The 27,961-nt window shown below is 44.3% G+C and overlaps 1 protein-coding gene across 3 annotated transcripts in view; it reads left to right on the top strand.

The window, feature by feature from the left end:
* Positions 1-27,961, top strand: part of rapgef6 (Rap guanine nucleotide exchange factor (GEF) 6) — a 129,971-nt gene that overhangs the window by 38,501 nt on the left and 63,509 nt on the right. Inside the window, exons 5-7 of one of the 3 annotated variants that reach the window (XM_084564910.1) lie at positions 3,696-3,765; positions 11,722-11,865; positions 12,932-12,949. In XM_084564910.1, coding sequence (XP_084421036.1) covers positions 3,696-3,765; positions 11,722-11,865; positions 12,932-12,949 — 232 coding nt within the window. Of the gene's footprint in view, positions 1-3,695; positions 3,766-11,002; positions 11,866-12,931; positions 12,950-26,944; positions 27,818-27,961 lie in introns of those variants that run through there. The other 2 variants (XM_084564909.1, XM_084564911.1) reach the window with 2 other exon arrangements.

Below are 27,961 nucleotides of genomic sequence, written 5' to 3' on the forward strand. Positions count from 1 at the left end.
CGGACCAGATTTATTTCAAGGAAAAACCGCAGCCAGCCCAAATGTTGCTTTAAGAGCAGACGATTATTTCAAGTCCTCGTCACAGATGGATTAGCTGCAGACGTAGTTAATTCAGCCGTTTGAAATAATGCGGTTGGACATAATGTTGGCGACCGTTCAAAGTAATAACACGCTCTTCGGAAAGCTAAATGTTTTCCATAAAACCATTTCATGATAATACCTAACCTGTTCATTTGGAATCAGCTAACATTCGTGACCACAGAATAGACTAACGTTGTTAATGTTAAATATAATGTAAACTATATTCGTATTATTTACTTGGAAACAGAGCATGCAGGTGTTAAGATAAACACCTATATTTACAAAAGCTATATTTATAATCCACGTTTGTTTCCTCTTCCTACTTAGTTATTTGCTTTTGATTGAATAGTTTTATACAGGGTCTTTTGTCTTTTGAACCAATGCATTTCAGATGTTTTAAATGGGGGAACATGCTTTTGCTCATGACCAGTCTGAAACTGAAGCAAGTAGTTATTAAGTGAAACTCAGCACTTCAGTTTATGCACATCTGTTGCAACGCCGTGCAGATCTGCAGAAGATGTTGCTCATGTATGTGCAGGGAATAACACATATATATATTTTTATTTATTTTTTTCTTCAAGAGACGTGTTTTCACACACAGATAAAAAAATAGCTACGAAAGAAATGGACTGCAGTGAGATCTTAACTAACTTCCTGCAGACGCCACCACAGTGTGGAGGAGCCTCTTGTGCAGGAGTAAAAATAAATTTGTGGTCAACATGTATTTGACTGCGCTTGTTTCACGAGTTCACGAAGCTGTAAACCCACTTTTATTTTGTCGGGCTGAATTGTAAAGTTTGGCCATAATGTGGTTCAAGTGGTTTGTCTATTGTCCCTCTCTGTGAGGCACAGATTCACCAACAAAGAGGTATCGCATTTCAGTTCAGTCGGGGCAACTGCATCATTTGGTGCGTGCACACAACCCAACCTCAGTTGCTCACAAAAGACGCGCTTTTGTGGTGGGTCAAAGAAAGAGGAACAAAGATAAAGGAAGGAAGGAAGGATGTACACATTAAGAGCACGCGTTAGACACACAAGTCTGAGAGCTCCAGTTCTCCTCGTGCCTCTTTAATCAATGGCAAAACTCTGCGTCTTCTTTTGTGTGTCTCAAAGCGCTGCAGATGCGCAAACACACCCACACGTAGCGAAGAGTCAGGCTTGGCAGGCTTTGTGCAGCGCTGACAGGGACCAGGCGTCTCGCCTCAGTGGAGTGTGGAGAGATCTGTCAGAGTCAGACTGACCTCCAGGCTAAGGGCTCTGAGAGAACTGCGAGCCCAGCCGACTGCACTCCTCCCTGGGAACACTCGGTTGTGCACGCTCTGTAGGGAGCTTTTGTATAGATAGTGTATATATTTCATTGTGTATATATATATATATATATATCTCAATTCCCTCCCATCTGCTCACTGTTTGCGTCTTTTTTTTGGTTTTCAGATTAAACCATTTCCAGATAACCATGAAACACATAATTTCTAGGATGTGGAACAATTTGGGGAATTTAAGCTGCCGGACATGGCGTCTGAACCCATGTGTTGGCATGCATCTTCCTCACTGAAGTGTCACTGACAGATGACAGTAAACCCCTCGCAGCTGTAGGGATGCCCTCTGCAGCTGACACTGACCTTTGACCTCTACGTAGGGAGGCGAGAAAAGGCTGACTTTCCCGAGAAATGCCACACAGAGTTTCACAAGATTAATGGAGCTATGTGCAATTTTTTAAAATACCTATTGAAGGTTTGAGTATAGCCCTCTAGAAAACCTGATTGAATCTTTTTAATCTTAATTGTGCTGCTAACGAAAAGCGATGGCGGCTTTCTCCAACTCCAGTTGCTGTGCAATTGGTCCTCCTTCACTGTGACGACGCAGCATGGCTGTGATCTGACATGCTTTTAGTTTAAGTGTAAAAAAAGGAGTTGATTTTTCAAGTGGTTAAATTATAAATGTGTTGTCTTTACTCCGTGCCAGCTGACAGAAAGTCTTTCTCATCAGTCATCATCAAGCGTTCAAAGCTTCATTTTTAAGCCGTACCAATGTGCTGAATGTCAAAGTTAATCCGAGGGGTTTTCAGTGTATTTTTGAGGCATTTCTTGACACGTCTTCGAAGAAAAAGGAAAAAAAAAAGCCCTCCCACTGTGAGAGTCTGTGTTTATGCATACAGCAATTACTCAAATGTGTCCCGTGTCCCCCATGTGCCGTCTTAGCGTGCGAGAGATCCCCCCCTCCATCCCCGTCTGAAAAGCTCAATCAGTGTGCGCGGTGAACCCCGGGAACAGATTGGGCTGTAAACATGTCTCGCTCCCTTTTGTCATGTTGAAAGTGGCGACTCAGCATTGTTTAAGGGCCGGTGGGGGGAAGCGGCTGGTTTTAATGATGGAAGCGTGCTGAGCTGGGAGAGACAGCTTTCACTCTCACATCTCCTTTCTGAACAGGTTCTCACACTTGGCTTTTTTTTTTTGCTGTAGTCAATCATTTCTCTCCTCATTCATTCGCATTGCTTTCTTTTGCTCTTCACTTCCACACTCCCCTCCCCCCGTCCATCCACATTCTCTTCATGTCATCGTTTTATATCCATATTTTGCATGTTTCTAAAAATTTCTTTGCATTTATGCTCTTTTTATTGTTGCCTGCTAATTTATTTGTCTTCTACTTCCTGTTTCCCCTGTTGTCTCGTGCCCTTTCGAATGTCCAGCTTTTTATTTTTCGGCTTTAATATTTACAAACTGTATTGTAAGTCACCAGAAGTGCCAGAAGAAAGGTTTCCCATGCTCATGATAATAAAAAAAAGTATTTCTTCTGACTTAAGGGACTGTAAACCAGGCATATTTCATTAATTTAAGTGTGGAGAATGTTTGTGTAATTACTCTCTTTGCCAGAAGGGGGAGTCATTAGTTCTGCACTGTTCCTTTAACACAGAAAAACAATGGCTCAAATGTCACAAAGATATGATTTAAAATTAAGTGGATTCCAGTATTTAATTGCAATTAAAGCAAATAACCAAAACAAAAAACAATATTTTTATTTTTGTATTTATGTTGCTTGCCTATTTATGTTGTATGTTTCCTTCTCATTTTATATTGCCCACAGTTAATCTTTCCTAAACTATGAATACATCTGGTCTGAAGTATGCATGAGGGTCACGCCTTTTATATGTCGTGTGTATTTTTTTTTTTTACCCCTGTATGTCTAATTCCCGTATTTAATGTGTTAAAAGTTGTACTGGAAAGATATGGAGCCAGAGGAGTATAAAGGCAGCTGAATATAATTGTAATTGTTACCTGCACAGGAAGATGTTGTCAAGACAACAAATACAACGAGCCTTAACCAATTATTGGTTTAGGACACTCTCAGCAGATGTTACTTCTCCCGTGGTTTAAAGATGTGCAGCATCTACATGGTCTGCACACTCCAGTCCTAGGCCATCTCTGTGATTTGGGCAATTATTGTGCAATTCATTGTCCTACAGTGTTTTGTGTTCATGTGTGGGCGTGTGAATCAGATTGAACGCATCCGTGTTCCACCTGTCACTCTATGAGAATTGTCTCTCGTGTCAGCCCTTGAGCTTGTTTCAGTTTTAACACTTTTTTTTTTTGTGTGCTTCTGTGTCCTCTCCACAGTTTTGGCAAGCAGCTGGGGGGCAGACGAGGCTGTGAATGCATCACTTTGGAGCCATCAGAAATGATTGTAGTGAGTAGAGACCCTTCTTCTCTCTATCTTTGTCTCTCTCTCCCCCAAACACCTCCCTTTTATCCTCCATCCTCTCCCGTCCCCGTGCTTTGATATTATTCCTGCTTTTCCATTTCATTTGATGTCGGTATCACTCCCCCCCCCCACTCGTCGCGTGTTCACCCCTTTTCTCTCTTTTATCTCTTCTCCTCTATCGCCCACGTCTTTGTTCTTCAGTCTGTGCCCCCGTTCCTTACTCTGTGTGCACTTTTCTCTCATTAAATTCAAATTCAAATGAACCTCAGCAGCAGGATGTGAATTTCAGGTCTATGGGACAGTGTTTTTTATGTAAATTGCATTTTAAAAGCAGCAGTTGTATCGCATTCAAGGGCTAGACGAATGTTTAATCGAAATCAAATCAAATTTTCTTTTTGAACGGAGTCGGATCAAACCGGATGTAGTGTGAACGGTGGGGAAAGGGAAGGCGCCATGTTGGTCAAAGCAATTTATCACACAAAATATAAATGTAAATGGATCTTTTTGTACAGATCTTTTAAGATGACCATTCAGCTCGTGTCCATCATATTACCTTGCATATGATAATGATGTGTATTTCAGTTTGCCTCCACAAGGTTGCAGTACTCACAACTCTCTGTCTCTCTCTTATGTTTCCTTCCTAAATGTCTTTCCTGTTGCCCTGTCCCCCTTCTCCACTGTGTCTCTGTGTCCGAGAGACTACATGGTTCAGATGGGCTGAGACAGGATAAGATGTAAAGTCTTACGCAAGAAGCAGCAGGTAGCGGAAATAAAGACAAAACTTTAAACAGATTTGACTTTGTTTTATAGGAGTAAATTTGAAAAAAACCCAGATGTTAGAAAGTCCTTGGAAAAAACCCCAAGACTTCTGTTACACTGTAACTGTACAAAGTAACACGACTGTCATTACTGTAACCAGGGGGGAAAATGATGAAACTTTATCATCCTTAGACAGACTGAGCCAATAAAGTGACAGGCTTTCAGTTTCTTTCCTCTTTTATCGCTTCTTGTTATAACACGGTAATGAAAGTATTTATATTTAGCGCTACAGGCAGTTCCTTACTGTGACTAGTGTTTCCACCAAAGCTGAAACAAATAAAATTAGTACCTCGTCTCGAACTTCTTTGCACCGCTGACAGAAAATTTTAAAAGAGAAATCCACAATTTTGTGAATCATGTTTTTACCAGGCTGGAGACTGACCAAGAATGAGTCTGCCACATGATCTTAAAGGGGAACTACTGTTTTTTTACAACCTGAACCTTATTTCTGGCATAAAATACGGATATTTACTCACCCATGTAACTTTTCTGTAATTTGCAGTCAGTCCATATAGTGGGAGTGACTGGGGCACCGAAACGTAGCCTCTTAATAACACATTATCTGCCGTGAAACTGTAGGGGGGGGGTCTGTAGGTCAATCTACAGACCCCGGATGATGTAACAGGTGACTCCGGGCTCAACGGGGATTAGCACTAGCATACGATAACAAAATATTGGTGATTTTAGCAGATAATGGGTTATTTAGAAGCTGTGTTTCGGTGCCCCAGTCCCTCCCACTATATGGATGCTGATCTAAATATCTCCCGACTGACTACAAATTGCACAAAAGTTATATGGGTGAGTAAATATTCATATTTTATGCCAGAAATAAGGTCCAGGTTGTAAAAAACACTACTTAGGAACTAAAATGGATTGTGTTTTCATGCATTATGGGTTATATAGAAATACTGTAGATCAGAAAGCAAAGGAAATAAGTGATTCTGAAGAAAGGCTCGGCCTCCCTAGTTCACGCTTTGCCAAGGCACTTAAGGACGCTACCATGTGCACATAAGTAATGCACATAAGCTCTGGACAGCAGTACTCGCAACTCTCTTCCAGCTATAGCTGACATTACAACAATAACTTTATCCTGGCAAAAATGTAAAGTACGTCAAATGTCCCTGGGCAAGTGATTAAACATTACCTCACACACCTACCTGCTTACCAGCTAACCAGTTGGGATTAGGTATACTTTCAAGTCTTGAAGGTCTCTGCACCGTTTGAAAAGCTTCACCAATGTGGCCGTTTTGTTCTTCACACCTTCTCCTCTCTGTTCTTCAGACCTTCTCCTTCCCTGCCATGTTGCACGTTACCATGTGCCGAATGTACTGTTCAGCCCGGCCTCTTGTCCTCTGCAAGAGCATGAACGACCCCAGTTGCAGGTTGTCTGCACTAGCTAGTGTTGCTAATCCGTCTGAGACACTTTGTTCCCTATTTACAGAGCACGACAGTGTTGGAAACACTGCATTTCTTTGGCGGATACACAGGGCAGACAGCTTGCTAACTGTGAGGAAAGTTTTGCTGAGTTCGACAAAGAGTGTATTAGATTAGAATTGCTGATTCTTAGCATGATCTCTTAGCCTTAGCGTTCAGAACCGATCACAGACAGCGTATAGAGAACGAGTAAGTAACGCTGTCCCCTCATTAACAAATGGCCCCCTTGAACCCAAAATCCCCAGAAAACAAAGAGCTCCATCAACTAAACTCAAGAACTAAAAGTCCCTTTTGCTCATTGCATAACTACCAGATCTAATGAACCCTGACAGAAAAATTAGATTGATGAGGAAGCGAGAGAATGCGACCCCTGTGACTCATTATTTTTTTTTACGTTTTCCAGTTCGTACTGTATGTCCTCAACACATTTAGATGAGTTAACTTGTGACTAGAAGTTTCAGCGCTCGCTTTATGTGCGAATGAATGCCTCTGTGAGATTGTAGCAGCCTTGAGGCCCCGCGTTCGACCAGTCGGCAACGTTGAAGGCTGCAAATTCCACACAGATGGTTCCAGCCGGTTCAGCTGCAACAGATAAATTCAATCCGATTAAGAAATGAAGAGTTTTTGTCTGACTGATATAGGTTTAAATTAAATCATCGGCCGTGTGTGTCACCTTGGAAGAGTAGAACAAACACTCTGGCAGCAAAGAAGGGGGGCGGAAGTAACGGCTGAGGGTTAGAAAGAGAATCAGCTGAGAGCGAACATGAGGTGTCATTCTGCGTCCGCACATATGGCTGTTTTTATCTCCCAGTTATTAGCAGTTTTGTCTGAGAACTAGGAAATGAGATTGTGTAGAAGATGTTAATATCGATGCATGTTCTCATCTTTTGGGCCTGGCATTCATTCATTTGGATGTTACTTAGACATGTAGCACCCACCTAGACCAGACCAGACACCCCCACCCCATAGCAATGACACTCCTTGATGGCAGCAGCCATCCCCAGCAGGATGCAGCCTGACATAGACACACACACACTATAACGCTTTTTCTTCTTCCTATCCTTCTTCTTCTTCTTCTTCCTGTCCTCCTTCTTTTTCTTCTTCTTTCTATGCTTGTTCTTCTTCCTTCTCCTATCCTTATTGTTGTTGTTGTTGTTCTTGTTCTTCTTCTTGTTCTTATCCTTCTTGTTCTTGTTCTTCTTGTTCTTCTTCTTGTTCTTATCCTTCTTGTTCTTGTTCATCTTGTTCTTGTTCTTGTTCATCTTGTTCTTGTACTTGTTCTTATCCTTCTTCTTCTTCTTCTCCTTCTTCTTCGTCTTCGCCTTCCTATCCTTCCTCTTCGTCTTCTTTGTCTTCCTGTCCTCCTTCTTCGTCTTCGCCTTCCTGTCCTTCAACTTCTTCTTCCTGTCCTCCTTCTTCTTCTTCCTGTCCTTCCTGTCCCCTTCTTCTTCTTCTTCTTCTTCTTCTTCATCTTCTTCCTGTCCTCCTTCTTCCCTGTCTCCCATCCTCTTCTTCATCTTCAGTGCTGATGTGCCTGCTGCTAGCAGATAGTTGTCAGGTATTTAACATGTCGATAGGATGAAAGCTCTCGTTGGCCAGCTATGCAATAAAGTCACCATTCAATCTATACCCACTAATTTCAAGCCTTTACACGTTTCACGCATGTTCGGTTTTGGATGGCATTACGACGTGTTTGGAATAAAAATGCAGAAAGCAGAAAAGGAAGCAGACAAAAATGAGCGAAAAAAAAAAAAACAGTGGTTTTGGAAATTATATTTGGGAAACATTGGGCCCCTCATGAGTTAGTGCTCAACCTCAATGATGATTTAAAAAAAAAAAGAGCGAAGAAAAAATTCCTAAATGGCCACAGTGACACTATAAGGACTTAAAAATGACAAGAGAAGCTGTCGGGGAACCACAGACATGCATGCACATACACACTCCTAGATAAATACACAAGAGCAGAGGAACTGTGGTCTAGTCACACTGCATTGCAGCCAATCGGCTAATTAGGGCCATGGGAATAGTAGGGGGAATGTAATCTGCGGCTTTCGTCATGATTCTGGTCACAGGATGGACAGGAGTGACAGTCACACAGACTGACAGGGTGGGGTTGTTTGTGCGTGGGAATGCGGGGAAACGAAAAGGAAGCAAGCAGTGGGAAGAAGTGAGCGAGGAATGAATGAGTGACTAGAGCAAAAGAAGTAAAATGATGCATTCTGGCAGGCAAACCATCAGATAGACGGAGAGGAATGTAAACCAACAGATGAGTAGACGTGAAGCTAATCACACGTATTTAAAATCCATAAAGGGAAACAGGAAATGTGGTCATTGTCAGTCAGAAACATAACTGGCAGTCATGAGACAGTGGTATAGCCAGAGAGGCAAGTACACAATGAGACAAAAAGTTACTTATATGGTCACAGGATAGACATGAAAGTGTGGAGTATTTCTAACCTTCCCCCCGCAGAATTTCTTGTGGGTTAGCTCCAGGCTCCCGGTCCCATGAGGCTCATTAAAACCAGGCGAGCTGACATTTTTTTTGAAAAGGGACACATCGATACCAATACTGGCCCCTTTTACAACTGTTATTTGGTATTTTACAGCTCAACTATCCGTCATGCAGTTGTTTCAGAGTCTGTTGCCGCTAAACTACCCACAATGCAGTAGTTACGCTTTATTATAGCAGAAGTCCCACACATTTTCCTGGTGTCCCATTTCAACTGTGACAGGAAATCTTTAGGTCCTTCTTTTCTCTTATGGCTTTATTTTAAAGCCGTTTTCTGATCGATGCGCGAGATTGTGTTAACGCAAACTCCTCTGTGATGTTTACCGTTGAGAAATACACCAGGCGTAACATTATGACCTCCTTTCTAATATTGTGTAGGTCTCCCTTGTGCCTCCAAATCAGTTGTGACTCATCAGAGAATGGACATGGGATTTCTGAGGGTGTCCTGTGGTGTCTGGCAACAGAATGTTGTTAGTGGGGGGCCTTTGGGTCCTATAAGTAGAGGGGAGGGACCTGATCAGTTTGGGATCAAGTGAATTTGGAGGCCAGATCCTAAACTGTTTTTGTGCGTGTGCCTGTGTCAGGCTGCATCCTACTGGGGGTGGCTGCTGCCATCAAGGAGTGTCATTGCTATGGGGTGGGGGGTGCCTGGTCTGGTCTAGGTGGGGGCTACATGTCTAAGTAACATCCACATGAATGAATGCCAGGTCCAAAAGTTTCCCAGCAGAACATTGAATTATCATAAGATGGCCAATGTTATTTACTTCTCCTGTCAGCGGTTTTAATGCTGTGGCTGATCAGTGCATAATCCTTGTCTTCTTATAGTTTTTAGACATCATGAGGTTTATTATTATTATTACGTGTTTATCATGGGGGTACAGCAAAGCGCGAGGCACAGATGCCGTTCTTGTCAATGCTCCGTTCAACTTTTCAACTTTCATCATCGTCATCGCTCTTCGTAGGCGGCCACGGGTCTGTGAAGTTAAAACCTCTCTGATTACATATGACCTCAGGGGGGAAAAATACACTATAGGCACCACTGTTTGTGACGCACGGTATGACGAAAAATCTTTTCCTCACATCGAAAGCCCAAGGTAATGAGTCGGAAGACTGGGGGAAATGAAAAGACCTCACGTCAGATCATCCTTCGCTTTTATCCTTTTTTACCTCTTTGAAGAAATGTCACGATTAGCATTTGGATAATTTATTTCAGGCGGAAGGGGAGAAGAATCACAAACTACCAAAAGAAAGTGGAGTTAAAAAGTGAAAGAGTAGTGGCAGAAAGATGGAGCCCCGTTAATTTCAGTCTTCTCTTATTAGCTTCGTAGATGGGCGGACATGCTAAGAGAGAGCTTGACCAACTGGAACGATAATCGGTGTTACTCTGATCAGGCACAGATCAGAAACTTCTTAAAGGGTGCTAAATTATCCAATCAAGCATCACCAGCGAAGTCGCATCCAACCCTTCAGCATGACTTCATGAGATGCCAAGAAGGAAGAGGCAAACATTCATTTTCTGAGTGGTAGAACATGTCTTGTGACTCCAATGTGCCAACAGAGAAGTAAATGAAAACATAAATAGACGGAAACAAAGGCCATCATTGACAAATCTCTTTGTTTTTAATTAAAAGTTGCATGCAGAGTTAAATTAAAGAACCCTTGATTGAATTTATGAGATAAAGTCTTTTGCGATGTTTGATCAATTGCCTCATGTCGGTTGTGGCAAGGCTACCATTCACAAAATTACATCAAACCTAATTGTGTCAAGAGGTGATCTTACCGGACGTCCGTAGCCTGTTACTCATCTTCGGGATATTGGCAACTACAACTAGTATATGACACAATCGAATCCCTAACTGAACTGCTGGCAGTCATGTTGCATTGTGGGCGATGTAGGCTCTAGGCTTTTTTTTATTATTAGTACTATGAAAAAGAACAGTAAAAGACAATAAACACTATACTTCTGAATCTTCGAGATCAGTCAGCTGCCCCTCATGAGTTTGACAGCGTTATAAAATGATAAGAGTTTGGATATAAATCTGAATATCTAGAACAAAACGTAGTCAAAGTCAGTACCTACCTAATATAATGGTAGGGGAAATACTAATAACACACTAAACCAGGGGCAAATTTAAAGCAAAGGGGTTGGGTGTTTCTTTTCTTTTTCTTTTTTTTGTGGTCTCTACTGACATAATAAGGGTATTGATATTACGCAACGGAGAAAGAAAACAAACTCCTCCCGCAACAACAGACCAGCACAAGGAGTCTACGGGGGAATGAATTGTATGGCCGGAATCTGTGTGCCGTGCTTTTTTTTTTTTTTTTTTTCCCCTCTTCTGCCTGCTGAGGATATTTGTGTATTTACTGTTTCCTGGAGGAAACTGTGGCCTCAGTGTGTGCTGTGTGCGCGTGCCAGTCAGCGACAGAGAGCGAGCAGGCGAGCATGTGAGTAACTCTGTCAGTATGCAACGTGTTGAGCAGCTGAACTATGTCTTGAACTCCCTGTCCCTCGGAGGAGGAGAACTCTCGGCAGATTCGCGACAAAAAGAGACTCTTCTGCTTAACCTTCTCTTTATTTTATTCTGGATGGTTACCTCGGAGGATGTAACGTCGCGGGATCCCCCAGGATTTCGGACTTTGTTGTGAATTTTTGGACCGCTACACATCTATTCATCCTTTGTACCGTGGTGTTTCCCTGCTGTTTTTTTTGTTCCCCCCCCCTCTTCCCCCGTGGTATTTCCTGCTTTTATGTGTTGTTCTGATCCCGTCCTTGAGTCCGGATGAGTGTGCTCCGCTGGCACCGGCTCTCTGCGCTCTGGAAGAGCTGGATGTTCAACCAGGAGCCAGCAGAAGAGCAGGGCCAGATCTCAGAAGCTCCAGGGAATGAAGCTGAGTCACAGAAAGAGGGAGGGAACACGCTCAAGGATCATAACTCGGACTTTGAGAACGTCCAAAATGTGGATTATACAAAGCAGACACCAAAAACCGACAGCCAGCATGTGGGATCTATAAATCTGAATGAAGTTTCTAAAGTTCAGAAGTCTGAGCTGCTACAACGCAGCTGCTCTGAGCCGTACTCTCCGGTCTCAAACTGTATAGATCAGTCTAAGAGCTGCCCCGACGTGTCCAAAGGTTATGGGTGCTGCTCCTCTGAGGATACTGTTGACTGTGCGTTGCAGGTGGATAACGGCAGCGAGGGGGACGACGGTTTACTGCAGAGAGAGGGATCCCAACGGCGATCTAGACGGCGCTTCAGGAGGGTCAACCCAAGGGGAGAGCGGGAACTGATCACGGACGGCCAAGAACCCGCCGGCTACAACACGGTAGGAGCAGAGCTATTTACTGTTTACTGAAATGTTGCTTCGTCAATACAATAGCATGCTGTAGTAGTGAAGATGACGGGTTAGGGTTAAAAGTTTAATTGGCTGTAAGCTGAAGGTATTTTAAGATCTTCCTGTGTCACTAGATAAAAAGCGTCCTCATGTTTTGCTCGTCACAGACAGTTTTGCTCTACTAGTTCACAGCCTACTCATGCATCCATCTGTTTAGTTTCATCAGAGGTTTGCTTTTACTGGTGTAAAACAATACTAATATTTATGGTACAACGGCAAATTTATATTGTCACTTATAACGTTACTTATATTTTTGATCCAATCACAACAGAATCTGTTCTGGAGAAAGAAAACTTTCAGGTTTCGCTCTGGGTTTCTAGAACAAAGTCTGTGCAAAAGACGTAATGAAACTCCATGTGTGCATCATTTGTATGTGGCTGAGTTTCCCTCCCTCGCATACTCAGATAGGATCTGGGAGCCAACAGTGTGTCAGTTACAGTTTCAACTAATCACCAGAAGCCACGCTTTGGCACACACAAACTTCTGCGCTTAGCTCGCATACACTCTTCTCCCGGCTCGTGCAAAGGCTCCCCGGGGCGTTACAAAGGGGGGAGCTTACTGGGGAGCTTAAAGTGTCCTACGTCGACCCTACCTGCCTCTGTAGTCCCTTGGCGATTGTTCCACTTTTTTAAATTACATTTCTAGCCTTCAGCGACGCCGGGTTCCCACCGCATTCTTTTCTGCGACTGCATTTATTATGTAAAGGGCCCATCTTCTGTGATATGCTGGCGCAGCACTGCCCCAAAGTAGCAGGACAAAAACGAACGGGAATGTCCTGGAAATACAGAGAATTACTTCTGGAAAAAATTGTGATAAAAAAGATCATTGTGCTATGACATGTGTTATACTCTGCTCATTGTTACGTGACCGAGTGGGGCCCTTTTTCTAAAGATATAAGGGCCTAATTTCACCATACACACACATAAAAGGTTTCCTATTCTGACTGTCTCTTGTTGTTTCTCTTCTCTTGCCATGTTTCTGCTGGTGCCACCCTCAGGATTATGTCAACAACCAGGTAGGAAGAAACCCGACATAAAACTTTACCCGCTGTTTCCACATATGTCAAGATTTTTCCGTTGATATGCGTGGCCTACGTGTGTGTGTGCGCGTGTGTGTTTTTGCGCGTGTGATTCACTCTTTGGTTCAGGCACCTGTTGTTTAGAAACAGGCAGTGTTGGGAAAAGCAGGTCATTTTGAGGCTGCCGCACATGCGCACGCGCTGCTCTGAGCTGACACTGTGGGTGGCAGATAGTGGGGGGGGAAAGCAGAAGAATAAAAAGGACGCCTGCTGGGAGCAACAACTGACTGGTTAACAAGTGGAGGATTTTGACATTTAAACCCGACAGGAATGAGACAGGTTTGAGGCAACAATTTAAGGGGTCTCTCGTCGGATTCCAATCACATTATTAGCACCAGTGGCGAGCCGTCAGGGCCGGCAAAGCCTTCTCTGCTGGCCTAACCTTTATCAAAATCATTACATTTTAATATTTTCCCATTAATCTTATTAAATTATTCCCCTATAGCCTAGTCTTTTCATGTTATGGCTTGTCTGTCTCTCAGCTGCGGTGCTTCTGGCAGTGTCACTTTGCATTAGAGCTCTTATCTAATCATATTTCACCCATCACGTGTCATCGAAGAAATCTGCCTGGGCCTTCACAATTAAAGCTGCAGGCGGCTGAAGCTTGGAACACATTGTACTGACGCTGTTCCTTTAACCAATCACATTTCATGTTCGTATTCTTAGGCCTTCTCTGCGGCTTACGGTAGCTTCAACGTTTTCTCATCCTCTGATTGGAGGGTCAGAGAGCCGCTCAGTTTAAGCCAAGCTAGCGGTTCATGTTCACCTGTTGCGAACTGCACAAGCAAATCGTCCCCATTGACGTTTTGATAGCTATTTGTTGAACATCGCAACGGTGGATGGAGGAGAGGCTATTGATTTGGTTGGAGATCTTCTTAGAAAGTCTTTTTCACGGTGGACTTTGAAGGAGAAGCTGGATATTGTGCTCAATCCAGGAGCTAGCTAGCCTGACCCAGCTAGGAAAACGTTCAGGACAGCGACTATGAGCACTACCCTTGGTTGACAAGCTTGAAGGAGAACTCTAAATTGTTTTTTTAAGTTCTAGTGAGTAAGATGAATTATATTTTTATGTATGTTTTTGCCATTTTATTGGGTCGACATCGATGCTACTGCTGGATTTGACGTATGTGGCGCTGGTACGCAGCGGTAGCATTCATCTCACTATGAGACAAACGTCCTGTTTTATTACATATCCCTATGTTGTCGATGGTTTCTATAGCAGTGGCGTCATCTAATAGGAGGTGTTTTGAATAAGGTTGGAGGTCATTGAAGGCCTAGGTGGAAAATGCACGGCCCTCCACTGATTACCACATATCGCTGAGGGTTAAAAAGGAAAGGGTGATTTATTGGCACCAACTCTCAAATTTCCCACGTTTTCAGTTTTAACATAGAACTTACAACCCAGTCTCTTGCACAAAACAATCGCTATGTCTCATATAAAACCTGTCTTGTGTGGTCAGATCATAAATATACACGATTTAAATAGCACGTACAAGAAATGTAAGATGTACCAAGATGTAGTTCTGCAAAAATAGATCCCTGTTTTGAATATTCAAGTTCAAGCATTTTGTCTGCACCTGTCAAGACGAAGATACATTTGTACTCTCTAATGCTTTAAGAGGTAATTGATTTACGTATTAACTGATCAATTGAAACTGAAATCAATAAGCCAACAAGACGGTGATTACAGCAACAACAAAAAAAAAATCATGAATCCCTCCTCTTTGTATAAGACACTTTGATTGGTAGCTTTTCCCAGTCCTTCTTAGGGGGTTCCCAATTTGTAACAATATAATGCTAATGAGCAGACATTGTCCATGCTATAAATGTATACCGTGCGCACACACACACACACACATACACACACTCCAAACAGAAGTGTGGTTCTGGCAGTGGATCTGAAGATGTCATTTAGAGGCCTTATTGAACCGTAATAACATCAGTAATCCATTATCGCTGCTCCGTACTGGTGTCTGGTGTCTCTCGTTCTCTCCCGTAATGGCTTGATCCGGAGTGAATGAAGTTCCTGAAGGTATGAATTGAAAAGAGTCCAAAAAAAATTAAAAAAATGGTTCAGAAATGGAAGGAAGAAAATAAAATGTCGCCTTTGGCGTGGGGTGAACAGAAAACGCGACGCGGCGCAGTTTTTACCTAGAAATCGCACCCGTGAGTGTTAGCGGTCGATTGGCTCGTGCTTCCAGAGGCGGAGAACGTCACGCTACTTCATTATTTCACGACCTAATTATTATTTTATTATATTTCGTCCTGCGTGTCGACTGAGCTGGTTGTGATCGATCCCTATCCAGCGAGGCGAGAGGCACGAGCTCCCGTGCATTCTCTCGCTGCCGCGACGGACCACAGGGATTCGCTAATGACTCAGGCGTGCACACGTATACGAGCCGCTCAGAAGCAGACACAGGGAAAGTCACTTCATTTAGACATGAGCTGCTGCCTCACTGGATTACTGTCTTTCCCCAACGAGGAAGAAGATGGATAGGTGAAACCATCACCTGATTTGCCTTGCAGGGGAAACCTGCTCCGAGGCCATTCACAGCCAGGCTACTCCACGGCACCCCGGTGTCATTAATTTAACATGACCCAGGTTCAGCCATCTGCCCGGGATAGTCCAGTATTCAGAATAAAACCAGCAAAGACTCATGAATATTTCTTTTTTTATTATTTGTTGCTATGTGTAGCCCTGTGGCTTGTAAGTAGCCGTCCTGAATGTGCTTGTGGTGCGTGAAGCAGCATCCTCTCTGCTGTTTTGGAGCAAGCAGGCTCCAGTATACATGACGCCGGAAACGCTGTGTCTCTTGCAACGTCTGTGGTTAGCTAACTTCCTGTGTCAAAGGAAGAACGTCTGACATCTGCCTCTCTTTGCCCCTGCAAAACGCTTCGTTCGGTTCATCACTCAGGCAGACCTGGGGCGCACGTGAGGGATGTTTACAAACCTCTAAGCGCCGGCCACCTTGTGATCGTCTCATGACTCTCCTGCTCGTGGAAAGATTTTTGTCAAATTGTCCTCACTGAAACTTGAGGACGTGACGTCGCTTGTGTGTTTAGTAGCAAATTGGAAATTGCCGCAGACAGGAAACGAAGAAAATCACAACCTCACACCAAAGTTATGCCAAAACAACACCGGGCGAGTGTACCACAAGCCTCGGGCCTCTGCCGTCAGTGGTTAAACATGTCAGATTTCACAGGCGAGTTTATTCCGTTGCCTGGTCGGTGTCTCTGTGACCTGAAAGTCGAGCAAGATCTCCAGATTTTCAGAGTTGCGTGTGTCTTCTTTCGGCTGTGACAACGGGCCGCATTGCTCTTGTAATTTTGCTTGCTAACACATTATTTGTGCCGGATCGATATCTGTGAAGGAGGCATCATCCATCTGCTAAAATGGATCGTGTCACACGGCGAGTAAACGGCCCCGGAGATGAGATTGTTTGTGCCAAAAATAAACTTTCCGTCCACTTGCTTTTGCTCAAAGACTTCAAACACAAATTAAACACAGATCCATTTTCCATTCTTTTAACTTGATACAAAATCTTGAACAAAATCCGATGGAAAAAATACCTTAATGACCTTTTAACACTGTATATATCAGGAGCAAAATGGACACTCGTAAATCATATCGCACCAGTTTGGTCTCAAGGATCCATTAGAAGTGACTCTATCGCGGTGACGCCGTCTTTGGTGCTATCATTTTAACTCAATTTGATGAGCTTGTGTTCATCATGCCGTCCCATTACTCAAGTTACCCTGACATCACTGCTTACAATCAGGTTAAGTCTAAGGTTGCGTTCCTCACACTCATAGGTGTGACTCATAGGCGTGCTGTGTCATAGTAGTGTCAACCTCATGTGCTGCGAAAATTGCGCTTCGTCATCTCGCATCCTCCCCCTATGATCTGAATGTCTCCAAGATGGCCCGATGGAGGGAGTGATACCCCCGCTTTGTATTTGAGATCTCGAGATAATTGGAAAGTTCGTCTCCTACTTATCTCCTTGGCTGGCCGATGAGTCTTTGAGTTACACACTGATTGTCTTTGATATCTGTGGAGCCCTAGCCTCTGTGATGTTTTGTTGAAAAAGGCAATTTCCCGTGCTGATTGTGTTGGAATTAGCTCAGCGGTTTCGGTCAGTTTTATAGAGTTGTGCTTGGCATCGTGCACCGACGGAGTTGTTAACGTTTCCATAATATTCCTGGCTTCCTTTCCATTGTCATTAGGGTCTGCGTGAGTTTGCGGCTTTCCAAATCTGTGTGCTGGCAAAGCGGCACATGTGCTAAGCGAGGGAGTATTTCCTAGCGTCTGGGCGTGTCTGGCTTTTGTATTTTTTTATGTGGTTCTCGAACATGAATGCATACATTGTGGCTGTTTCGTATACGCCCAAGTTGCTGTTCATTTAGCTCGTGCTAAAACGTTCTGGGCTGCTTGTGCTTTTACAGCTTTAATGCTTTAATGCACCCAGTCCTCATCTGGTCTCATTCTATCAGAATTCAGGTGGGGCCTGCTAAGCCCCAGGGGTCTCTAGCCAGCACTGCCACTGCGACACCAAGAGGGGCCTCAGGGAGAGACTGGAAAGCCAGGAAAAAGGGTGGAAGGGGTGGAGGGGGTTGGAAAGAATAAGAAAGGCCTTGAGATTCAACATGTTTATAATCTGTCAGGAGCGCTGCATTAGCTTGGCTTTTAGCTTTTGCTGGAGCAGATAGACAGTTCCTCTCTTTACTGTACTGCACTTGCTAACCACAGACTCCTGCTGCTTAACAACAATGAAACCAACTTGAGGGCACCACATCCACCAGCCCAGAAACACATAACACATAACAGTGGGCAGAACGAACAGCAAACACAGATTATGGTGAATTACGTCCCAAGAGTGCGCTACAAGCCACAATAATTACCTTTTTTTTGTTTTTGTTTTCTTTATATGCAAATTGGCTATGATAATTATGGTTTTCTAATTTCAGGTAGTTTAAATTTGTAGGTTTAATTGCATCCGCTGTTAAAACGGGCATCAACAAACAGACCTGTTGAGCTGTCAAGTTGTGAGTCACAAGCCGTTGGCACTTCTACGAAGGACTTGACAAGAATGATAAAGGCACCCCCCCCCCCCCCCCCCCCCCCAATCGAAAAGCATTTTATCTCTTTTTACATTTATGAGTTGGGTTCTTTTGCCTTTTGTGTCACCTCTGCGATGCAATTTCCATTTGTCCTTTAAAAACAACCGAGTTAAAATGCTTCTAGTGGCGATTCTGATGACTCTCGCATGTTAATTCCTCTTATTCTTATTTCTGTTTGTTTTTTTTTCACCAGTTGAACCTTAAAAACCTTGAAACCGAAAGAATGAAAAGATTGGCATTCAGATGACTCGGCAGCTCGAGAAAGGAAAACGTTCTGACAGCGCAACTTTATTTTGGTGTCGATCTTTGACCTCTGTCAAACGTCTTCTCCCCTCTTTCCTGTTTTCCTTTCACTCCGCGGTGTCTTGCGAAGCGGAGATGCCATAACAATAACCTTTTTTTATTTTATTTTTTTAAATAAATCAAAGAGGAAAGGAAGGAGGAGGGTGGGGGAGATGGAATTAAAGGGACGGGAAAATGGAAAGAAATCACTATATCTCTTTGAACTTGAGAAAGAAAGACAAACAAGTGATGGAGAATCAAAGGTTAGGAAAAGATGGATATGTGGGTTTGAGAAGAGCCGTCTGAGATGATGAAGGGGAGTTAAGGTGGTGGAAAGGGAGGTGAAAAAGGGAATGAAAGATAATGGGGGTTGACATGCAATGAAATAAAAATGAGAGGCCGCGCAGCAGAGGGCGGATTGGTGCGTTGTGTGGATGGAGCGGTGAGGCAGGAAGGTGAAGGTTGTGGGAAGGTCAGATGGGGATTTAATGGGAGGACGGGGTGAGAGAAAGGCAAGGTCGAGAGAGGGTTAAGATAGGAGAGCGAGGGAGGTTGGAGGATGAGTGAGAGGGCGAGTGGATCTAACTGGGGTTAATAGTACTTGCAAGTAACACATGGCATTATTTCCACTTGCTCCAACCGTCAATGAGGTGGAGCTTAATGCTTGCTTTTTATGTGTATCTTCATTGCTGCTGGCTGTTGGCTTTTGAAACCAGTGTGCACGGTGCAAGACTGTCTACTGCAAGAGAGGAAGAGCAATTAATCACGCAACTGGCAGCAAGACAAAAAAACAAAAACAAAGAGAGACCAAAATATTTTTCACCCCAACAGCTGGCAGGGTCTACAACAGCGATCGTGTGCCAATCAATGACTTGTTTACTTCCTCAAATTGTGACTCAGGCTCAAAACACTCCACTCAGTTCTGGACTAATGGCTTCAAATAGCCAAGGAAACCGCAGACCTCAGTTGCCCGGCGGTGCTCCAGGCCTGCTGGACTCCTGCTGCATTCGCCGTCCTTGTACAAAACACATCTTGTGCATCAGTTTGTGAATGTTCTCAGAAAGACAAAAGGAGTTATTGAAGGTGGTTTGTTACGCGTAAATGACTGCTTTTGTTGAGCTGCATTGCACATTTGAAGAATAATTTATGATATGCACAACACTTACTTGAATCTATTTGCTTTACAAATATACTGACAAGGCATAACATTATGACCACTGACAGGAGAAGTAAATAACATTGACCATCTAGTGACAATTCAGCATTCTGCTGGGAAACTTTTGGACCTGGCATTCATGCTTATGGATGTTACTTAGACATGAACCAACTACCTAGACCAGACCAGGCACCTCCACCCCATAGCAATGACACTCCTTGATGGCAGCAGCCTTCCCAAGCAGGATGCAGCGTCACACAGGCACACACACACAAAAATGCTTTAGGAACAACTCAAAGAACATGAAGAACAGCGCAAGGTGTTGACCTGGCCTCCAAATTCACTAGATCCCAAACTGATCAAGTATCTGTGGGATGATCCACAGAGGAACCTCCCCTCAACCCATAGGACCCAAAGGCCCCCACTAAAAACATTCTGGTACCAGACACCACAGGACACCCTCAGAAGGCCCATGTCCATTCTCTGGTGAGTCACAACTGTTTTGGACCTACCACCCACAGGAGGAGCATGAAGGGTCCGGTGCGATGCGGATCAGACAGTAGACCAAGGCAGGGACCTTGTCGGTCTGATCTGGTTATGGAGGCTCAGCCTTAGAGATGGGTTAAGGAACACGGACACACGGGAGGGTCCACGTCGAGAGGAGTCAGTTAAATAGGCTAGGGCATCTTGCTAAGGATGCCTCCTGGACGCCTCCCGGGAGAGGTGTTTTGGGCATGTCCCACTGGAAGGAGGCCCCGGGGCAGACCCAGGACACGATGGAGGGATTATACATCTTGTCTGGCCTGGGATCGCCTGAGGATTCCTCTGGAGGAGCTGGTGGAAGTGGCTGAGTCGAAGGCTGCCTGGACTTCCCTGCTGAAGCTTCTGCCCCCACGATCCGGACCCGGATAAGCGGGAGAACACGGACGGGCGGGCAATGTTAGGAAGGTGGTCATAATGTTATGCCTGATCCGTGTAGAATAAGGCTGTTTTGAAATGGATAGGTTGTTAATTATTAAAAGCGTGTGCGTCATCCTTTAAAGCCAATAGCAGTATTACCAATAGGTCTTTTGACGTCCTGACGGTGTTCATGGGTACAGTACGTTGGGCAGCGCTGTGTTCCAGTGGGGCACAGTCTGCGTCTGTTGTTGCTGCTAATTTTAGGGATTACATCAGCAGCACTAAGATGACAACCTTGTTGAACTCCCTCTCAATATTCCTCCCTGCCTCTCCTCTCCAGGACTCCTCCCTCCCTCCCTCCCTCTGTCACTCCTCTTCTTACCTCTGTCACCTATCCTCCCATCACTGTCCCTCCCTGCTATTTGCCTCTGTGTAACCTTCATCTTCCCTATATGTGGGCCTCTGCTTCATAATTTGTTTTTCCTCCGAAATCTTTAAAGACATTGAGGAAAAACAAAGCTTTTACTCTTCCGATTTTACCTCTTCTTCACCTCCTAACATCCTACTGGCATCTCTTTCCCATTCCTCTCACCGTAGCTTTCCTCTTATCCTGTTTATCTAAATTTTTCATCCCCTTCTCTCACTTAACTTTTTTCTCTTGCGTGCTTTTCCCTTACTCACTGTCTCCTCTTGTCTGCTTTCAGTTTGTCTTTCTCTGCTCCTCTGCTCCTCTGGGTCGTTGCATTATGATGCTGATGATGATGATGTTTGTCTGACCTGTGCGTCACCTCAGTTCTTATCGTGTTCTTTAGGAAATTGTGCCGAAACTTCGTCATCGCGTCTTAAAGTTTCATTCTGGAGGTTTCAAATTCGTATTCACAGTACGGTTGAAGGTCAACACAGAGATCGGTTTCAGCAAACATTTAATAGTGCGGACGCAGTATAATCAGGGTGACGTCTTGTTTACCTTCGCAGTCGTTTAGTATGATTCGCATTGTTTTCGCTGACTGTTTTATGCTTTGAAAATCTAGCTCCTCTAGGCTTGAATCTCTCTCTCTCTCTCTCTGTCTCTCCGTGCAGGGAGCAGACGGAAAGGGAAGGGCTGATTTAAATGGCAGGAATTCCTGTCTTGTCTTTCAGACAGACACACACTCGCACACAGACACACTGAGCTTTACACACACACACACACACACACACACACACACGTGCACGTACGATCAGATGGCTGCAGCCAGCGCATCCCACACAAAGAGATGGCTAGATGTACCTCTGCGTGGGATGCATGGACGCCTGGTTTTGTGTGTGTGTATATATATGTGTGTATATACATATATATATACACACATATATGTGTTTGTGTGTTTTTTGTGAGAGCAGGACTTTTGGTATCGGCTAGATAAAGAAAATGATCAGGCTTTGAACAGTGTGCCTCCATATTGAGTCGGTTAGCTTCAGCTATGGAAATAAAACCTAAAAACTATTATTTTTTTTCAGCTGTTAAATGTATAAATTAGTCTATTATATAAAAATGTCTGTGTCGGGCTGCATCCTGCTGGGGATGGCTGCTGCCATCAAGGAGTGTGGGGGTGGGGGGTGCCTGGTCTGGTCTAGGTGGGTGGTACATGCCTAAGTAACATCCACATCGATGCCAGGTCCAACAGTTTCCCAGCAGAACACTGAATTGTCACAAGATGGTCAATATTATTCACTTCTCCTGTCAGTGGTCATAATGTTATGCCTGATCGGTGTAGCAGTTGTGATTTTCTTCTTCTTTTTTTTTAACTAAAAAGTTGATTGGAAAAAAATAATTCCTTTGTTGTAGATTGCTTTGTTTTCGTTTCTAGTCTTACCTCAGTGTGTGAGGCACCAAACGAGCACTTGTTTATATCTTCCCTCATTAGTCGTGTTGTAAAAGAGCTGCGGTGTCAGACTCCGTGCTGTCTATCGAAATCGAAAATACTGTACAATCAGCCGAGAAACACAAGGCTTTAACAACTCAGCACTTCTTTGTGTGTGTGCGCGTGCATGCATGCGTGTGTGTGTGCGCGCGTGCATGTCTGTGCGTTACAGCACCACAGGGGCTTTAGTCAGCTGACTCTTTTTAATTAGCCCGGCAGAACTGATTAGCCGCGAGGCCGCGAGCCAGCCGCAAACACACAAAGAATGCAGTTGACCGCTCCGTACGAGCACGTGAGGACGTACAAATTAGAGCGCTGTGCGGTGTCCCTCGGGGTGCGGTCGTCCCGGTAGCATCGGGCTGGGTGACAGAAGAGAGACGGGACCCCCTCAGTAATCACCGAGCCGTGAGCGACGCATGCGACCGCACACACAGGATGCTACGTCTGTGATGCTTCAGTGCAGACTTCAGAGTGTCTGCCTGTCTGTCTGACAGCTCGCTGTTGGCCAGGTCACATTTCCTGTCCTTCGGCGCCTGCCTGAGTTAGTCATAGTTTTACAAAACATGTACTTTTTTTAGTTAAAAACATCACGCACTCACTTTTTTTTTCAGTGTTTTTCAAGTATTTGGCCACGCCTTACCGTTACACCAACAGCGACTGTAATCACACTGTATTCAAACACATATACTTTAATACAGAGTTCACTATAGTTTAATATGGAGCTATAACGGCGTCCACTCTTCTTTGGAGGCTTTCCACCAGGTTTTGGAGCTGGTTCTTGCCCACTCATTCATGACAAGGTCAGCCACTGATGTTGTACCAGAAGGCCTGACTCGCATTCTCATGGATGGTCAAGTTCTTCCTCACCGAATTCATGAAAACAAGTCTTTATAGTCCTTCTTCTTGCTTTGTGAACCGGGGAACAGTCATGTTGGAAGAGAAAAGGGCTTTCCCCAAACTGTTTCCATAAAGTTGGAAGCATAGCATCGTCCCAAATGAGCTGATATGTTGAAGCGTTGAGATTCCCCTTCATTGGAGATAAGGGGCCTAGCCCAAACGTCAGCTATGACCTTTGGAATCAGCAAGCATTAACGTGGTCTTTTGCTGTTGTTCCTAAATGCATTGTGACCACCTTCCTAATATTGTGTAGGTCTCCTGGTTGTGACTCATCAAGGAATGTTTAATTACCCTGTTCTTACTCGCTCATTCTCTTACCTGGGTCATTATTTGTCAGTCTTTTCTCTGTGTCTTCTTTGTGTAACATTCACCTGACTTAAGCCCACACACACACACACACACACACACACACACACGCACACACAAAGACGCAAACACTCGCGGCCAAACCGTTTCAGGAAGCGTTTCCTGTGTGACGTGTATCCTGCCCTACGTGTTTTTGCAGACAGATCCCAATTTTCGTGCGCAGTTGCAGCGAGCGGCCCACTGAGAGAGACGTTGCCCGGGCGACACAGTTTGAACTGAGAAACGGGCCGGTCGCACCAGACGAGACAGTTGCTGAACTTTCGCGTTTTTGAAACCGCACGTTGTGGTGCGCTTCTGCAAATGACTGTGTAAAAGTTTCCTTCTGTAACAGTGAAGATAAAGAAAACGTTAACTCAGTGTCAGGAGATGTTGGTGTTAAACGACATTTCTGCTTGTTATGCTCTAAATATTTAACTGAGAATCTGATTTACACTGATCAGCCACAACATTAAAACCACTGACAGGAAAGGTAAATAACACTGACCATCTTCTGACAATTCTGCTGGGAAACTTTTGGACCTGGCATTAGTGCAGATGTTACTTAGACATGTAGCACCCACCTAGACTAGACCAGACCAGGCACCCCCACCCCATGGCAATGACGCTCCTTGATGGCAGCAGCCATCCCCAGCAGGATGCAGCCTGACACAGGCACACACACAAAAATGGTTTCAGAACAACTAAAAAACGCATGAAAAACAGCACAAGGTGTTGACCTGGCCTCCAAATCCACTAGATCCCAAACTGATCAAGTATCTGAGGGACGCACTGGAACAAGCGTCTTGTAGATGATTCTGATATAAGCCAGTTGTCTGAAACTGGACTTTACCACAGCCTCAGTGTAAACTTACAAAGCTACAGAGGCTTAAAGACAAACTTTATTTATTTATTTTTCTTCTCTTTTGTAATATCTCTGTGAGACACACACATGCACTGCAGCTGTGTTTATCAGGGCTGGGGCTTTGACGGCGGGGAGAGGAGATGATGTAGTGCCGCACGCACTAGCACGCGAAAGGGAAAAGACAGCAGCCCGGCGCACGCTAAGGCGCACGCCAAGGCGCACGCCAAGGCGCACGCACGGCTCTTTCTTTCACGCACACTGTATACACTCGGTGACAGACCCCGACCATTAGGCACGGAGTCTTTAATCCATTCAGCATTCGGTAATTTCATTCATGTAGAAAGGGTGTGTGTGTGTGTGTTTCTGTGGGTCACTCTGTGTGTTTGTTTCAGTGTTTTAGTCAAATATGTGTCTGACTTTTTATATATATATCTATATATAGATATAGATATATATATATATATAGAGAGAGATATAGATATATGTATGTATATATATCTATATATATATATCTATATATATATATATATATATATATATATATATCTATATATATATATATCTATATATATATATATATATATATATATATATATATATATATATATATAGAGAGAGAGAGAGATATAGATATATGTATGTATATATATCTATATCTATATATATATATATATATATCTATATATATATATAGATATATATATATATCTATATATATATTTCTACATTTCCCCTTCTCTTTCTCTTGTGTACATAACACTCCTCTGAAGGCAGGGCTCCATGTGCTTGCATCCGATTGGCTGCCCGGTTAAAAGATGATGTCATTCCTAGTCGGGAGGCGTGTTTCTCCTCATGTGCACACACCCACAAAGGAGAAGGAGAGAACTGAGGGTAGAGATCTTGGTTCGTAGCAGAAAGAAGTAAAAATAGGAAAATGGATGGGTGGACTCGTAAAAGGTGGGGGCGGGGAGGGGAATCTGCTTGTAATGCAGTTGAAGGAGAGGAAGTGATTATAAGGCAACACTTGGGGAAGAAGGAGAAAGAACAAACAAAAAAAATAAAAAATAAGAACATACTGGCCGAGAGGGAAGGGAGATGATGGTGACTCTGAAGTGTCTGGTAATAGGAGCTGGCATCTCTCCTGTGCAGCCGTTCAAACAACCAGGCCGCTTCTATTGTCTCTCCTTTCAATCGTTCCCTCTTTGTCATCTTTGTCTCAGCATCACAGACGCTACAGATAATACAGGAAGACAAATAAAAAAACATATATAAAGTCAAATTTACTTGCAAACATTTATATTTCATCGTATTTCTCTAGTTTTAAACATGCACCTCACGGACCCTTAGGATAGCCAAAGAAAATGGAACATAATTCGCTTTTATAAATAGTCATAGTTTTGCCATAAGTCCCAAGTTCTCTCATTGGAAAGGTTGCACTTTCCATCAAGTATTGATTTTCTGGTTTGGTAAAGGTCTAAAGGTTACATTTAACTCGTGATTCGTCTGCCTTTTAGCGTTAAGCCAGCTCCGCTCTGCGTTGAAACACCCGCTCTTTCATTGGTCCCTTTTGACGTCTTCTCACTCTCAATTTGCCAAATCCACCGCTTGCCGGGGGATCCCTTTTCCCGCCGGCCCAACTTTCCTGGGCGGTACCCCACATCTGAAGCTTCAGACGAACCACACTGAGGATTTATTTGCAGTTCCTCTCAGAACCCGGTATCTGCTTCGAATCGTTCGCGGCCGCAGACTGCTCACGCTAATGCCTTCATTACCTCAGTGTTTGTCCCTGTGATGTGCTCTATTAGAGTGATTTATGTGTCATTAATGCTCCTTTTGTGTACGTCAAATTCCGTCTACGGCGTTGCAAATCTTTTGTAGCGCCGGGGCTTCTTGAAAGGAGGGGGGGGGGGAACCTATTATCGTCTCGTGCTGTTGTGTCGTATGTTCGCGTTCGGCAAAAAATACCGCCAGCGTCTGTCCTTGTATCTGATGGGGGCTCTGTGATTTATGCATCCCCCTTCTTTTTTTTTTTGTAATTTATGCGGCACGCTTACAAAGGGGAGGGGGGTAGCCTCAATACACTCAGCTTTATGTTACCAGCAGATCAATAAAGATGCTCCCTTGCTTTCCTCTCTATCTCTGTCTTTCCCATTCTCCCTCTCTGTCCATCTCTCTCCCCCCCTCATCCACATCTGCTCAGCAGCCAATCCATCTAATGCAGTCCCCCCCCCCCTTTGCTCGCTTCATCCGTGCCACCTCCCTCCCGCTATCTCCCTTTCCCCGTCTCTCTCCCTCTCCCGCTGCACAGGTGATGTCATTCTTTTTCAGCTGGATTCTCCTCCCTTCTCCTCCCTCCCTCGCGCTCGCTCTCTCCTCCGTCTCCCATTAGCGGCTGGCTCTCGACAGCGCAGCATCTATCCACGCTAGCTTCTCTCTCGCAAGGGTTGGGAGGGGGAGGAGGAATGCCGGCGTGAGGTGTGAGCGCTTATCAGGGACGAGAGCTTAAGAGCCCGGGGTTCATTCAGGAGCGGGATCATTGGCCCCTGCCATGGAGCTGCGCCGCTGGGCAAACGCATCCGCCGCCGGAGCTTTATAGAGAGGAAAAGAGTTGGCAAAGGGACAGGGAAGGGAGTTTGACAGACGTGGACAGTGAATGAGGAGGAGAGGAGAGCTTCAGGCAAATGAGCCAGGCTTCTGGGAGGTGAGAGGGGGATTGTTTGGATGACTTGAAGCCAGACGAGAGGCTTCTTCCCAGGGGGCTGCAGATGCACGGACAAGCCCCTCTTTTTCTTCTGCATTGGCTCGTCTACTGAGGAGAGGAACCTCTGCTGCTCACGAGAAATGAAGTGAATCCTGAAGAATTGACTACTTTTAACTTTTAACGGAAAGAAGGAAAAAGAAAAAACGACTGAACTTGGATTGCTCTGCCTTTGAACTTGCAACATCTGGATGTAGTTCTGAATATTCAGCAGAGCGTCTTCCCTGAGTGTTTCTTAGGAGTTTTATAAGCTTCTCTCTTGCAGCTCCTTTGAACGCCTGGCATTTGAACGGATCTGTCTTGACTTTAATTCTCCTTCTGCGGCGACATCTGACAGTCAATCGGCTAATCTTCTGCATTTTAGTGCCAAATCGACAAAAAAAAAAGAAAAAAAAAAACCTTCTGGACGGTCTCGCAGCACGGAGAGCGGCGTCGGCCTTTTGCCCTCCTCGTTTACTTATTAATTTTTGTCTTCGTCTCTTGGTGAACGAGGGGAAACTTCCCCTCGCTGGCACCCTCCCTCTCCGTGGAAATGGCTTTCCTGGTTCGTTGCTATGCCAACTGCTTGCAGCCGTGGTCCTCCAAAGTAAGCAATGTCGTAATCCCTTTTCTGGCCGGTGCCTCTGGCTTAGGATGCTGCTGCTGCTGCGTATGTGTTACTGATAGAGAGAGAGGGAGAGAGGGAGAGAGGGATAGGGTGGGGATGAGAGAATTCACATGCATTTATTTC

This window comes from Chelon labrosus (genome assembly GCF_963514085.1).
Source record: "Chelon labrosus genome assembly, chromosome: 17".
NCBI classification, from domain to species: Eukaryota; Metazoa; Chordata; class Actinopteri; order Mugiliformes; family Mugilidae; genus Chelon; species Chelon labrosus.